A 15,215-nucleotide genomic window follows, 5' to 3' on the forward strand; every position below is an offset into this window, starting at 1 on the left:
AGCTGTGCGGGCTGTGGCTTCTGGAGAAGATGATGGCAGGGGGACACTGAGGGACACAGGGCACTGGAGGGACACTGAGCATCCCCCTGCCATCATCCTCTCCAGCAGCCACAGCCCGCACAGCTCTGGGAATCAGGTCGTGACATCACCATGTTATCCAGGAAGTGACATCACCATGTTATCCAGGAAGTGACATCACCATTTTTAATCCAGGAAGTGACATCACCATTTTTAATCCAGGAAGTGACATCACCATGTTATCCAGGAAGTGACATCACCATGTTATCCAGGAAGTGACATCACCATGTTATCCAGGAAGTGACATCACCATGTTATCCAGGAAGTGAAGCCTTGATGCAGTAGTAAGTGCAGGGAAAAAGCAGTTTATAAGCATTTCCCGTAATAAGTGTATATTGATGGCTTGTATAACTTTTGGGGGGCAATACAATACTTTAATAAAAATTTTCCCCGGACTTCTCCTTTAAGTTAGGAGCTGTAATCGTATTGATCGCTATCTTTCATCTTCTGCTTCTCTTTTCTTCTTCATTAGAAATGTTTCCAGTTCAGTTGCTGCACATTGCCAACAATGAATGGAACGGTGGAGGTGCAGCTGAGGGGACCCCGCCAATGTCATGATGCCCCCCCACCAACCAGCAGCTGCAGCAGTAGCTGTACAAAGTGAGGCCGGGAGAGGGGCAGCAACTAGTCATTTTGACTAGTCTAGGACACAGTACATCAATTATCATAACACACAGTATTGTACTCATACTACCTTCTTATATATAGGATTCTGTGGGGAACCTTCGGCTCTCCAGCCGTTGCAAAACTACAATTCCCATCTGTCCAGGCATGATGGGAATTGTAGTTTTGCAACAGCTGGAGGGCCGAAGGTTTTTTACCCCGCTGTAAAGACTCTGCCTCCACCAACATGGCGTCTGAAACAGCCAGGCGTCGTTTCCACGGCAACACGCGCTAAGCCTGCAGGGTAGAGGCGGAACCTATCCGTGAAACGACCAATAAGGATGCAGAGATCTCAGGAAGGCTGGCCAATAGCATTTGTAGTTCGGGAGCGGGAAGCAGTGACAGGATGGCGGAGAATGCGCAGCGGTAAGTGTCGGGCTGGTGAATATATCCGACAATATCCGTTTCCCAGTGGTTACCCGGGGCACGAGTGGCGCTGTGTGTGCACCACGGGTGTGGAAACCGCAAGTGTAGCAGCCAGTATATCGTCTCTCCGCTGGGGGCGCTGTGTCTAATATCAGTGCCCACTGGAGGCGCTGTCTCATCACACTATATAGCTAATACATTGTGTACGCTCGGGGGCGCCGGCTCATCACCTTTCTAGATGATAGCGTATATGTTGTACACTGGGGGTGCTGTGTCATTGCTCTCTATAGCTGATATATCCTGTACACTAGGGGGCGCTGTGTCATTGCTCTCTATAGCTGATATATCCTGTACACTAGGGGGTGCTGTTTCATGGCACTCTATAGCTGATATATCCTGTACACTAGGGGGCGCTGTGTCATTGCCCTCTATAGCTGATATATCCTGTACACTAGGGGGCGCTGTGTCATTACACTCTATAGCTGATATATCCTGTACACTAGGGGGCGCTGTGTCATTGCCCTCTATAGCTGATATATCCTGTACACTAGGGGGTGCTGTGTCATTACACTCTATAGATGATATATCCTGTACACTAGGGGGTGCTGTGTAATTGCTCTCTATAGCTGATATATCCTGTACACTAGGGGGCGCTGTGTCATTGCCCTCTATAGCTGATATATCCTGTACACTAGGGGGCGCTGTGTCATTGCTCTCTATAGCTGATATATCCTGTACACTAGGGGGCGCTGTGTCATTGCCCTCTATAGCTGATATATCCTGTACACTAGGGGGCGCTGTGTCATTGCTCTCTATAGCTGATATATCCTGTACACTAGGGGGCGCTGTGTCATTACACTCTATAGCTGATATATCCTGTACACTAGGGGGCGCTGTGTCATTGCCCTCTATAGCTGATATATACACTAGGGGGCGCTGTGTCATTGCTCTCTATAGCTAATATATCCTGTACACTAGGCGGCGCTGTGTCATTACACTCTATAGCTGATATATCCTGTACACTAGGGGGCGCTGTGTCATTACACTCTATAGCTAATATATCCTGTACACTAGGCGGCGCTGTGTCATTTCTCTCTCTAGCTGATATATCCTGTACACTAGGGGGCGCTGTGTCATTACACTCTATAGCTGATATTTTATACACTGAGGGTGCTGTGTCATTACACTCTATAGCTGATATATCCTGTACACTAGGGGGCGCTGTGTCATTGCTCTCTATAGCTGATATATTCTGTACACTAGGGGGCGCTGTGTCATTGCTCTCTATAGCTGATATATCCTGTACACTAGGGGGCGCTGTGTCATTGCTCTGTATAGCTAATATATTCTGTACACTAGGGGGCGCTGTCTCATGGCACTCTATAGCTGATATATCCTGTACACTAGGGGGTGCTGTCTCATTGCTCTCTATAGCTGATATATCCTATACACTAGGGGGCGCTAATGACATAAGAAGGAGACTGTACAGGCCCAGGTAGATCAAAGTGTGTAAAATAAAAGTGGTGTAAACTCCCCAGAGCAACTAAGCTGTGATTACACCTCTTTTATTTTAAACACTTTGATCTAGCTAGGCCTGAACAGTCTCCTTCTTATGTCATTGAGGTGTCCTACCACGGGTGTTGTTAGTTTATACACCCCTCGCAAAAGCCTGTACTACAAGTTAACATGGTAATGAAGTGATACCTAAGTTTTGCCACTAGATGTCGCTATTATGTGTCTATGCACTTGTATCTTGCACAGTTGTACTGAACAAGGGGTTATTGCTTGTTTATGATCTGAACACCAATAAGAGCTTTCTTCACTTCTTCGCCGATCTCTATCCTCCTTTTTTCTTCACACTTCTTCTCCACCACTCACAGGGGACATTACACATCCTCTAGGAAGTTGTCACATGGGGAGAGGAAGTGCACACCCACACTTGGTGAGTCTTACCCAAGTCTTGGTAGAGAGAGGACGCAAGATAAGACGGTCCCTGCTGTGGTCCAGTTGGTCCCTGGCTTTGCCAGGTCCCCCCTCCAGTCAGTATCCAGTGTAGTCTAGTCAGGAGTGTGGTAGTAGACGGATGCACATGGGATACGAAGAGACTTTCCTTTTAGACGCTATCTTTGGTCCAACTATGCAGTGATAAACTACTTAATAGAGGACAAGTCAGAGATCACCCCAACCCGCGCTGTGAACATCTCTAAAAGTGCAGGACCGTATCCTAAAACAAGAGGAACTGATCCGAATAGAGTGAAGTTGCTACAAGCCTATGTACTCTATCTCACAGCCACTTTGCTTAACTCAGGTAACAGGGTTTGGGGCTTGTGTCACCCTAATAGGATGGGTCACCCGACACTGTGGGGCAACAGGTGGTACAGTGACAACGGGTCGAAAGGTTGAAAAGCGGGCACAAGTATACTTCTTCTTTTTTCAAGTATTTTTCAGTATTCTACTTCTTCTTCTTCTGAAGTTCCGGAAGAGCACACTTCTACCCCGTGTTGGGACTCTCAGCACAAACTCCTCTCCACTACTCTGAATCTGCGACACAAACTCCTCTCTACTTCTCAGCACACAACCAAGTCAGCTCAGCTCTTCTACTCTAAAGCTATTGTACAAAGTAAGGGTGGGTTCACACTACGGAATTCTCGCGGATAAACTCAGCGGAATTCCGTCGGCTGTCCGCGCGCCTTTCTGCCGGCTCCATAGACACCATTCTATGGGCCGGCGTATTCCGCTATCCGCTCAAAGAAGTGACATGTCACTTCTTTCGGCGGATATTGGAATACGCCGGCCCATAGAATGGTGTCTATGGAGCCGGCGGAAAGGCGTGCGGCCGTGCGCGCGGAATTCCGCGGAGTTTATCCGCAAGAATTCCGTAGTGTGAACCCACCCTAAAGGAGGTTTTATTTATTGTTCTGGAACCTACACAGTCCTTTTTATCTTCCTTGGGCCAGCTCCCCTTTCAGTGGGTGGTGGTACCAACAATCCGGGTGGGTCACATCTCCACTTCGGACCACCATGATAAGTACCCAAGGGACCCCCTCACAGCCCGGCAGGTCACCGACCACAGGGGAAAGGTTATAGCCAGCCACCTTAAAATAAAATCAGGTGTGCCCCACTGGCGTCACGACAATCTACCACCTGGCTGCGCTATATCTCGACCAAACACCTCTGTAGTGGTGTCACTCAGCACCATGTGACAGGAGACCGGTGGTCCACATGTGGGCACCACATCATACTCTAAGGGAAAACGATATACCGCATTGGGAGTAGTGCAGGGTTTGGGTGCAGCATAACACAGGGATTTTCTCTGATCTATGTTAACCTCTTAAAGGGGTATTCCTATCTGCTATGTTTTTACTGCAAGTCCCACCATTAATGTCCACTATTTATAGAGAGGAATGTCTCTCGGAGGTGGAGCCTGACACAGTGTCTCTTTAGGAGGTGGAGAATGACATATGGGAGGGTGGAGCCTGACAGTGTCGGGAGGGGGGGGGGGTGTATGGTGCATGGCAGCTCTCTGGGGTAGGGTGGCTGATGCAGGGTGTCTCTCTCGCTCTCTCTCTCTGTGGGTGGGGTGTCTCTCTCTGTGGGAGGGGCATCTGTCTCTCTGGGGGCGGCTGGCTCAGGGTGTCTCTCTCTGGGGGTGTCTCTGTCTCTCTCTGGGGGCGGGGCTTCTATCTCTCTCTCTCTCTCTGGGAGAAGGGTGACTGTCGTATGGTGTCCCCCCGGGGGCAGCACTTGCTTTGTTCGCAGTGATGTTACGGCTTTTACAGATCTGGAGATGAAACTTCCTTTTCCCTCCCTGTTAATCCGTAACATCTGTCGTGCCATTTCCCTGCCAAGACATCCAGAGATTATATGTGCGACCGGAGGCGGCGTCAGGATCTGAGGGAGAAGATGCCACCAGCTTCAATACCTTTCTCTACGGCTCTACCCCTGCTGTGTATCAGTAATCCACTACAACTCCCAGCATGCCCTGGCAGACTTCCCATTGCTGCTGCATAAAAGTTGTGTCCACAGAAAGTCAATGGGTTAACAGCAGTGACTGTGTGCGGTGAATCGGCTTAGGTTTGGTGTGAGGATAATAGTGCTGTCAGTCTTGTCCGGGATTACCTGCGATCTGGAGTCCGAGCCTAAGAGCGGGCCCGGACGTTGTGTGTCCCTGCATGGCGTGTGCTTGGAGACCGGCAAAAAATTGCTTTTCTGTTGATCCAGAAAAATGTAAACAGTCACCCCCTTCCCCATATGCAATGCTGCAGGATGGTCTGTACAGACATAGACCCAGCGAGATCATGAATCCTGAGAACTAACGGGAAGCTAGTAATATAGTCATCCTAGGTTATAGTGTTACATAGACGCCCCCCAGGATGGAGATGGGGGTTAGGTGGGATGGAAAACCACTGCTCGACCCCTGTGTTCTGAGCGAGATAAGCTGAGCTCTCTGGCTGGCTGCGGCTTACCCCTTCCCATGGAGAACACTTTTTTACATGGGGTGATTATCGGCTGAATGAGCATTTCTAGCAACACTCCTGACCGATAACCGACCATGTTTTAGGAACCGAAGACGAAGGAGTAACTATTGTAAGTGTAGCCATTGTCACGTATACGATCTCTCTGCAGGCTTCTGGGTTCCCTCTTACACAACCCTTGTCTGGACGTGCGGCATAAAGAAGAAGGAGATGGAGAGATCCCAGCCAAAGTCCTGGTGGAGTATTCCATGGTGAGATCTCTGTCCTCCATATTGTCCTCTCTGCTTGTGTGACATCTGTGGTGGCTACTAGGGTATACTCTATAACATCTGGATATCCATACAATTCACTGAAAGGCCTTGTCCCCGGGAGTCATAGTGGTCGGACCCCCACCGGTCAGGGAGTAGCAATCTACCCTAGTTATATTAGGTAATACCCCTTTAATACTTTTTATTCCTGGAGGTTTGTCGAGTTGTATCCAGTATAAGAAATCCTGAGGAGATGGGATGGGTGGTAGACGCCGGGATCCTCACCAATCTCTATGTATCTTCCTCAGGGGAGACGCAGAAAGCAGAAGATGCTGGGCAGCCAACTGCAGGTCCTGCGCTTCCTCCTTGAATTCCTCCAAGAAGCGGACACCGCCAGCTGGGACGAGACAAGGCCGGAGTTACTGAGTGAGGGGCTAGGTGTAATATGTCCAGAATATGTGCACTGAATCCTGGGAGATCTTGGAAATAACAATTAGGAAAGGAGGAAGAACCCCATATTCCCCCGCTGCTTGTTCTTAGTCTAATGGTGACGCTCTGTACTGACCTGATAACGTCGCTGTATATAAGGAGGTATCCATGCTGAGTATATAGGGAGGTCACTGTACACTGTATCCATGCTGAGTATATAGGGAGGTCACTGTACACTGTATCCATGCTGAGTATATAGGGAGGTCACTGTACACACAACAGCTATCAATGCTGAGTATATAGGGATGTCCCATAGGTATATGCTGGCTGTGTATACATCACAGTGCCTTTTTATCATTAACACCCTGTAGTATACGTCTTCCTCCATTGGCATTGCCCGCCTATCCAGCGCCTTATGTCACAGCCTTCTAGTACATTGAGGAAATCCTTAGATGGGACAGCCGTAACTTACAGACTTTACTCCATCAGATCAGGAAGTGGAAGAGGTAAAGAAGAAGTGGAAGGCTCTTAAATCTGAATACCAGGAGAAGGTGAATGAGGTGGAAGAGATGATCCCACAGCTCCTGGAGAAGATCGAGCTTATACATGAGAAAAAGACTGGGTTGGAGGAAGCTCTGCACAGGTACCATGCTCAGGTGAGGATCCATAGACCGTCACAGCACCATAGATGTGTAAGGAGCACCTGCTGACAGCTGCACCATGTCGGTACAAACTGTTAATATTGAAAATTGCTGAAAAAGTACTGTTTACTAGCGTCGGCCGGTAAGGCAGAACTGTTCATGTTCGGAGAGCGTTGATGAACCCTAACGCTGCAGCTTCAGAGGTTGGAAACCAACTTAGGGGAGTCCTTGAAAACATACATATGGCCTATAGCTGTATCCATGTTCTCCAGATTTGCCTAGGGCTGCTTCCAACCATTGTAGTCATGGGGAGTCAAATCCCAAGTGCTCGGGTTCTAAAAACATTGCCAAACCTGAACCTTCTCACAGATCTGGCCAACACTGCACATATCCCTAAACAAACAAGTGGCATCTCAATACTATTTTTATATTAAAAAAAAAAAAAAAAAAAAGTAAACCAATCCTTGCCAAAAAAAAGTCTATTGAGACACCTGTCTGACCAAACACTTACTACATGTAAGAGAATGTTTGGCCACCAGCCACATGCGCTATTGGCTCAGCCAGGCATGTGTTTTCAATGGACAGACTGGGGTAAGCCGCTGCCAGACTCCTCTGATAGCAGCTTATCTCACTGAGAACAAAAGGATTGGGTACTTATAATCCAATATGCTGGATCCTTCTCTCCTCTATTATCCATCAGGGGTAAGTTTGGAGGCCATCACACACATACGTTAGATGGGCAGACAGTCCCGGAGGGTACAGCTGACATGTATCTAATGTGTGTGACCTACTTTATATATTGAGATCCAATTAGATCACCAGTAGCTGCTTGGCCAGACTTATTTTTTTCCTAATCCTCTAATTACATAGGAATCCTGATAAGTTCTTTGAATGCCACGTGTTTGGGTTCAGGGAACGTTGTCGAACCCGAACACTTTGGCAAGATCTGTTTTAGCAGAAACATGTCTGGCTATAGATTTCCTTATAGAATGTTTGTGTATATACATCTATATTAGCCAAAGCTACATAGTCTTAATGTTTTTTTTCTGTTCTCTTTCAGAAAGCGGTTGCAGAGGAGAAGGTGCTGGACATTTTTCTGTTTTACACTAATAGTTCTTAAAGCTTTGTTGCGTTCCGACTTCTCATAGTTTTACTTTTCAGGCCAAGGAGCGGCAGCAGCATTTGCAGGAACTTTTCCAGAAGCAGCAGCTGGTGGTACAGAAATGTCAGCTTCAGATGGAGCAGCTGAAGGATGAGATACAGAAACTGGAGCAGTCGGTGGAGCGCTGGATCCAGACTGTGCACAGGTGAGAGTGGCGTGGACGGATTAGAGGAGCTTCTGCCTGTTCGTAAGCATGGCTTAAATAGCTGGAAAGTAAACCGTGCTAAGCCGAGGTCCCAAAACACTGATGTCAGGCGTTGCTCTCCGTGGGGAGGGGGCTTTGTTTACATGATATATGAAGCCTTCGTAGCTCCATGTATCTTGGGACCAGAGCCGTCTATAATGACTGAATGCAGGAAACCCAGAAAATATCATCTCCTCTTATTTCCTGTCAATCTCTTGCAGCGACTCCACACTTGCTGGTCTCCTGAGTAATCTGGAGGGAGTGACGTTGGTGTCTGCTGAGGAGAAAGAACTTGTTCTAGAATTAAATGTCCGAGAGAGAACCGAGATCCCTCCGTTACGGGTCACCCTGCACTGGACGTCGGAGGAAGAGTTTCGGGTGAAGGTGAGAGAAACTGTCCAGGAAAAGGGATGAAACCTATAAGGACCCACAGCAGAAACTCTGGGTGTCATCTGGTACACATTACATTGGGTTAAATGAAATGGTATGTGGAGAACTGTGCTAAGCGTGCCAGATGTTACCGCAAAGAAAGGATCCAATAGTAAAGCTAACGGTTCACCAAACATTCATGAACTTCCGAGCCAATACTGAGCAAACCAATGCAAATTGGTCAGGTCTAAAGTGTGCTATATATATATATATATATATATATATATATATATATATATATATAATTATAAATTTTTTTTATTTTTTTTTCAGATTTTACATTGCCTCACCAGCAGCAAATATAGTATGTGTGAACATACCCTAAAGGGAAACTATCAGCAGGTTGGACGGATCTAACCTGCTGATTGGTGCACTGGGGGCTGGACTACCACCCTCAAACTCCCTTGTCTCCTTATTGAATAACCTGCAAATATGTCCCTATTACACTGGAGACTTTGAGTCTTACCTTCCTCCTCAGCGCCATTCCAGTGCAGTTAGTAATTTGTTCCACGGTTGGTAAGACCGTTAGGAGCACTGCCCACCCCCATAGGGCCAATCTGGGGGCAGATTGGCGCTATGGGGGTGGGCAATGTTCCTAACAGTCTCACCGGACCACATGACTAACTGCACCGGAACAGCGCCAAGGAGAAAGGCAAGACACATATCTTCCTCCTTGAAGTCTCCAGTGCAATAGGGACATATCAGCAGGTTATTCAGTAAGGAGACAAGGCAGTTTGGTGCACTGGGGGCAGGACTACCACCCTCAATGTACCAATTCACCCTGCCGGGCCCCCCCTCTCCACATCTATCCAGCGCTCTGCAGTGATGAGCTCCGGAGTAACATCACTGCAGAGTGCCATCTCTATACTCATGAGGTGGGACAGGCCAGCGGGGCAGATTGGTTCACTTAAGGTGGTTGTGCACCCAACTGGTTCATTTACATATTGAATAAAGTAAAGATTTTCTAATAATGGAGCTATGGATGAAGGTGAGAGATTTTACTCTCATCTGCCTCTCCCTGCCCTATGGGAACATAACAGCAGGTTAGAGTTGTATTTTGTTAATTTTCCTTTAATGCGAGTGTCGCTGCTGATGTGTTTACCCAGTGGGGATAAAAAAGCTCCACAAACGTAGGAAAAAAAGCATAAGGAATTAAAGATATGTGACTCGGCGTGCTGTTGTTGGAACTAATTCAAGTATTGATCACAAACCTTAAAGGGGTTATCCAGGATTGGAAAAAGCACAGCCACATTCTTGCACAAAAACAGCACCACCCCTGTCTCCTGGTTGTGCCTGGCATTACAATTAAGCTCCATTCACTTCAGTTTGTGTGGGTTTTTAGCTCTGTTCCATTGGAGACTAGAGTCATGCAAAAAGTGGCCATGTTTTTCTTAGCCTGGATAACCCTTTAATTTTGTATTTATGGCAAATATGACTTGGGTTGTACTGGGAATTCTTGCTGACCCCATTAACTTGACTAGAGCTGAAAGTTTTTGAGTATTGCAAACAGCTGTAAAAACCAGTGAAGGGACCTCTGTTCTGAATTCTTTTGTTCTGAAGATCATATGGGTTCCAGAGGTCGGACCTCCATCGATCATAAAGTGATGGCATATTGTTGTGATTGGCAGTGCCCCTTTAAGGACCGAATGTGATGTTTTTATAGACTGAAGATCCAATGCCCAGGCTACCCGCAGAACTGCAGCGTGGATCTACGTCTCATGTCGTCCCTGTCATTCTGGAGCTGCACTGTTGGTACCAGAGCCATGCCAGACTTCTGACGGAGCTGAACGGACTACAAGAACGGTAACATTACTTGCTGGATTGGCTATGATTATGTGTGCGCTGTTTTATCCTGTACATGTGAAACACATAAATTAAATTGTTCATGAGCACAGGTTATCCTACAAGTGAAGGCTGGGGGACTGTGTTATACAGCATTTAGGGTGGGCCATTATCTCTGTGGGATTGGAGGGGATCTGACCAACTCCTATGATCTGCAGAACAGGAACCGCGGCTTCACAACAGATCCCAGATCATGTCCTACCACCAATATCTGATTTAAAAAAGAAACCTTTAAAGAGGTATTCCCAACTTGAAATGTTTTCCCTCAAGCCGATCGTGGGGATCTGACCGCCTTAACCCCCACCAATCACAAAAACAGAAGACAATGTCCCCATCCAGTCTGTGGGGTTTCCGATCATTGCCTAGAGGGGATAACTTTGGCTGGAAATACCGATCCACTATTTTATTTATTTTTTATTTATTTATTTATTTTATTTTTTTTTTAGTCCGTGAATTTTGTTCCTTCTGTAATTTGTTGTTACTGTTCAGCTTTGCCATTGACTGGCTCCCAGCAGACAGGAAGCTTCTGTTTCTAGAAGGGAAGAGGCAGCATACCCTGGTGATAGAGTCAGGCTACCCAGTGAGCGGAGGTGTCCGGCTGCTGCCTGTGCAGGGAGCAGGACTGTGTAACACTTCTGACAACATAAAGGTAAAGGGCTAATTTAGGGTAACGTGCAAAAACTGCCATCTAGTATGGCCTTAGGGGTGTGAGAGCTGTATAGACACAATGTGATTCTTTAGTTCTTGGGGCAAATGATAGCTGAATAGAGGGGAAAGATTATACCTGGGGTAAGGGTAAAAGATATAATGCCTGGGGTGGGAGACAGACCGTACTTAAAGGGGTTATTCAGAATTAGAAAAACATGGCCACTTTCTATCAGAGACAACATCACTCTCCAGTGCAGGTGCGGTTTTCAGTTAAGCGTCAATCACTTCAATGCAATTGAGTTGCAAAACCCGCACCAAACTGGAGACAGGAGTCATGCTGTCTCTGGAAGAGAGCGACCATGTTTTTCTAATGCTGGATAACCCCTTTAAAGGTCACCTCTGATTGCAATGGAGGTAACACTTTATTTTCTGCATTTAGCCCCCTATGGAGAATCCATCAGTGACCGATTGGCTGGAATACCTGCACAGCGCTCCCAAGTTCAGCACCTGATCAGATCCCTGGAATCAGTAAGGATCCACCCTGAGCAGATTTCTGCAGGGTAACGTCCATTCATGGCCCAAGCCTGGATACAGGAGTCATTGAGCAATACAGTCTATATCACTAGTGTCTGGAAGATCTGGACTTAAAGTGCACGTTAAGACTCTTGTTTCATTTATCGCCTCAATAAATCTCATTTTGCTTTCCGCAGACTGAGCAGAACAGCAGATCCGCTCCTCGTACATTGTTCAGCTTCAGAAAATACGAGGCGCAGAGAGCCAGGATTTACAACAGAGGCCATGCCAGCTTTCCTGACGTGTAATGGAACCCATGCCAGGCACAACTTGCTCGGCTCGTGTTACACGCTCACTGAATTTGTCTGCCTGATCAAACCACATGTGACGGAGCTCGATTTCTTCATTTCATTCCTACAGAACCCCCCCTAGAAGGAAAAAAGCATGTGTGAACGTGACTGACACATAGGAGTTAATCCAGCGCAGGGGAGCAATCTCACACAAATTGGATTACAGGTTGTAAAGATGGAGGAGGTGAAGTCTGAGATTAATACACTCACAGCTCTAAATCCACACGCATCCCAGATAAGAGAAGGCTACCCCCTCGGGGAGACGTGCCTCTTCTGATCAAAGCGTTTGGAGAATTCCTGATTCTTACACAACTAGAGAACCAGTTTCTCTCTTCCTCTGTCGCTGATCAGCCTGAGTTCTATTGCTTTCCAGCTGCTCTGGGTCCTCCAGCTGCATCCTATACATTCCCTGTCTGCGCTGATTCAATAAAGGACAATAAAACGCAATGGTTACAGGCCGGTAACTCTGTGTACAGTCGCAGTGATCGGATTCCCGTGAGCTTGTCATGTGACCTGGACAATAGCGTTATGGGCTCTCTGATGCTATTAGTTCGGGTCAATAGACCCTCGGCTGGGCAGGGATTCGTGGTAGAAATACAGGTGTAGGAATGCAGCTATGTAACAATCACATGAGTCCAGCCCAAGGTCGCCATCACTCACGCTCAGGTTTCTTTCCTTGTACATCCCAAGCAGTTTTGGTGGTGTATTTTAATGTGTTCCATTTGTTTCCTGTTTGTTTCAGTCCTGTGTAGATGCCTATGAGTCTCCAGTTACACAATAAGCTTCTTGGCTCTATCCCCCCATCTGTGTCAAACAAATGTAAGTGACCACAGTTTTACAGAACCTAAAATGTACATGGATAATAAAATATTTAATGCCATACGGTTTCCTTATATACTTGTGTGACCTCAGCTTTGTGTATTACTTCTATTGGGGATAGGAGTCCAGTTTTTCTCTTCTCACCTTCACGACGGCACCATAGGAGGATGGGTTGTACCCTAGGGACAGGAAAAAGCACGAGAGTTTAAAAGCCCCTCCCCTTCCTCCCAACACCAGTGCTTTTTCCTGTCCCACTAGGGCAGGCACGAGAGGGAGGGGATCCGCATGAAGCAGGAAGGGATCCCCTCGAAATTACCTTTTATTCCTTAATTTTTTTTTCATTTCCCTGTTTTTTTTTTACCGGCGGGGTCGATCAGGGCCTCTGGGCTTCCTTCCTCCCCAAGCCAAACTAAGTGGAGTGGAGCGGTTCATTACTTTCCCCCAGTTCTCCATTAGTCTTCCCACACTTCTCACTTGAGCACTCCTGCCGGTTCTCTGCCCAAAGCTGTTGCAGCACCTGCTGCCTCATTCAGCACAAGGCAGCATGCTGTAAACACACTAAATGTCCCAATAAAGATCTATATCTGTGCATAGGACTAGGGTATGGTGACGTAGGCTGGAGGAGCAGGTCAGAGATGGTGACATCACTCAGGGGGTGTGGCTACAGCTCAGAGATAATATCCAGCCATGCCTCCTGTGACATCAGAGGATGAGGGGTTGTCTAAGGGGGAGCTGGAGACAATACATATACTGTAGTTCTTCTATTTTCCATGTCCTGACCAATGTGAATCATCAAACACTGAAGCCATTACTATAAGTGATACGCTGTATAGTAGGGTATAGATCTTGGAGTAAACTGTTGCGGAGCTCATTGTATCCTAATAAATTATAAGGCGTAGAGTTCAGTCTGTGATATACAATCAGCGCACGGACCATATATAATGGACGTGTGAACCTGGCCTCAAGGGGCTTTGGCAGTGCAGCATATCCTGAGCAGGAAGGAGTAGATTCAGCTGGGTTCATGTGCTGTAGAATTTTTTTCGTTGACCTAAGGAGACCTCGAGATTTTGCTGCAAAAACTGCGGATTAAAAAAATTAATAAATAAAAATGTGACAACTTTTACAGATTCCGCAGTGGTGAACCTTCAAAACCATCTGCACAATTTCCCACAGTGAAAAACCTGCAGTGTATCTGCCCCGTGGGATCATTTCCTGTTATTTGTACGTGATCTCAGAGGAGAACAGGTTAAAGGGGCACTCCAGCAAAAATTTAAATCTTTTAGATCATCTGGTGTCTGAAAGTTATAGATGTGTATTGTACTTTTATTTGAAAATCTCTAGTCTTCCAGTACTTATCAGCTCCTGTATGTCCTGCAGGAAGTGGTGTATTCTTTCCAGTCTGACAGTGCTCTCTGCTGCCATCTCTGTCCATGTCAGGAACTGTCCAGAGCAGCAGCAAATCCCCATAGAAAACCTCTCCTGCTCTGGACAATTCCTGACATGGACAGAGGTGGCAGCAGAGAGCTCTGTGTCAGACTGGAGAGAATACACCACTTCCGGCAGAACAAACAGCAGCTGATAAGTACTGGGAGACTGAATATTTTTAAATAAAAGTACAATACAAATCTATATAACTTTCTGACAGCAGTTGATTTGAAAGAAAAAGATTTTCGCTGGAGTACCCCTTTTAAAAGGATTATTCAGGACTAGATAAACATAGCTGCTTTCTTCCATAAACAGTGCCACCCCTGTCCTCAACTGGTATTGCAGTTCAGTTCTATTAAAACCAAGAGAACAAAGCTGCAATTCCTCACACAACCTGAAGACAGGGGTGGTGCTGTTTTTTCTTTTTTTTTTTTTTTTTTTTTTCCCCTAAATATTAAAGGTGTACTCCATATCGCCAATTCATGGCGTAACCTGCAATGTCTGACAGGTCCAAGGGGTGAGACCAACATATATCATAAGAAGACAGGCCCCCCCATCCCATCCCAGGTAGTCGGGATGCTGGATACAGAAGAGCGGGTTATTTTAGGGAGGGCTCTCGTCTTCAGATAGACATGGCTTCCACCTCTATCAGACATCTACGGCTTATTCTGCGGATAGATGTGACAATTCCCCTCTGATAATGGCGCATTGTTAAGCCGCCGTCACTGTAAATATTCCTTTAAAAACCCGTCTCCTACTCCGAGTGTCCTTGTAATATTAATTAGAAATCCTGGGTAAGGTCTGCGCCTGCATTCATCATAAGTGGATGTAATAGAATAGGGCTCAGATGTGAAGTGCCCCCCTCTGTGTGCGGCAAGTGATCTGCCCCTGACCCCTCTGACAATGGCACAACATCAGCCATTATTCTGCCCTGTTCAAGGCT

General features: G+C 46.7%; 1 protein-coding gene across 4 annotated transcripts; it reads left to right on the forward strand.

Annotated features, from left to right (window-relative positions):
* Positions 1-1,001: 1,001 nt before the first annotated feature.
* On the forward strand, positions 1,002-12,921 carry ZWINT (ZW10 interacting kinetochore protein). 4 transcript variants are annotated; one of them, XM_069986322.1, is made up of 11 exons: positions 1,002-1,107; positions 5,734-5,833; positions 6,139-6,256; positions 6,749-6,915; positions 7,961-7,981; positions 8,062-8,207; positions 8,468-8,630; positions 10,339-10,478; positions 11,007-11,166; positions 11,605-11,693; positions 11,876-12,921. In XM_069986322.1, exons 1-10 carry the CDS (start codon positions 1,088-1,090, stop codon positions 11,674-11,676), a joined length of 1,107 nt encoding a protein of 368 aa, XP_069842423.1. In that variant the 5' UTR covers positions 1,002-1,087; the 3' UTR covers positions 11,677-11,693; positions 11,876-12,921. The 4 variants fall into 4 exon arrangements, with proteins under 4 accessions (XP_069842423.1, XP_069842421.1, XP_069842425.1 ...); XM_069986320.1 differs by having other exon boundaries at positions 11,605-12,921; XM_069986323.1 differs by lacking the exon at positions 1,002-1,107 and adding an exon at positions 3,057-3,415 and having other exon boundaries at positions 11,605-12,921.
* The last annotated feature ends 2,294 nt before the right edge of the window (positions 12,922-15,215 follow it).

Source organism: Dendropsophus ebraccatus, chromosome 10 (assembly GCF_027789765.1).
Source record: "Dendropsophus ebraccatus isolate aDenEbr1 chromosome 10, aDenEbr1.pat, whole genome shotgun sequence".
Classification (NCBI taxonomy): domain Eukaryota; kingdom Metazoa; phylum Chordata; class Amphibia; order Anura; family Hylidae; genus Dendropsophus; species Dendropsophus ebraccatus.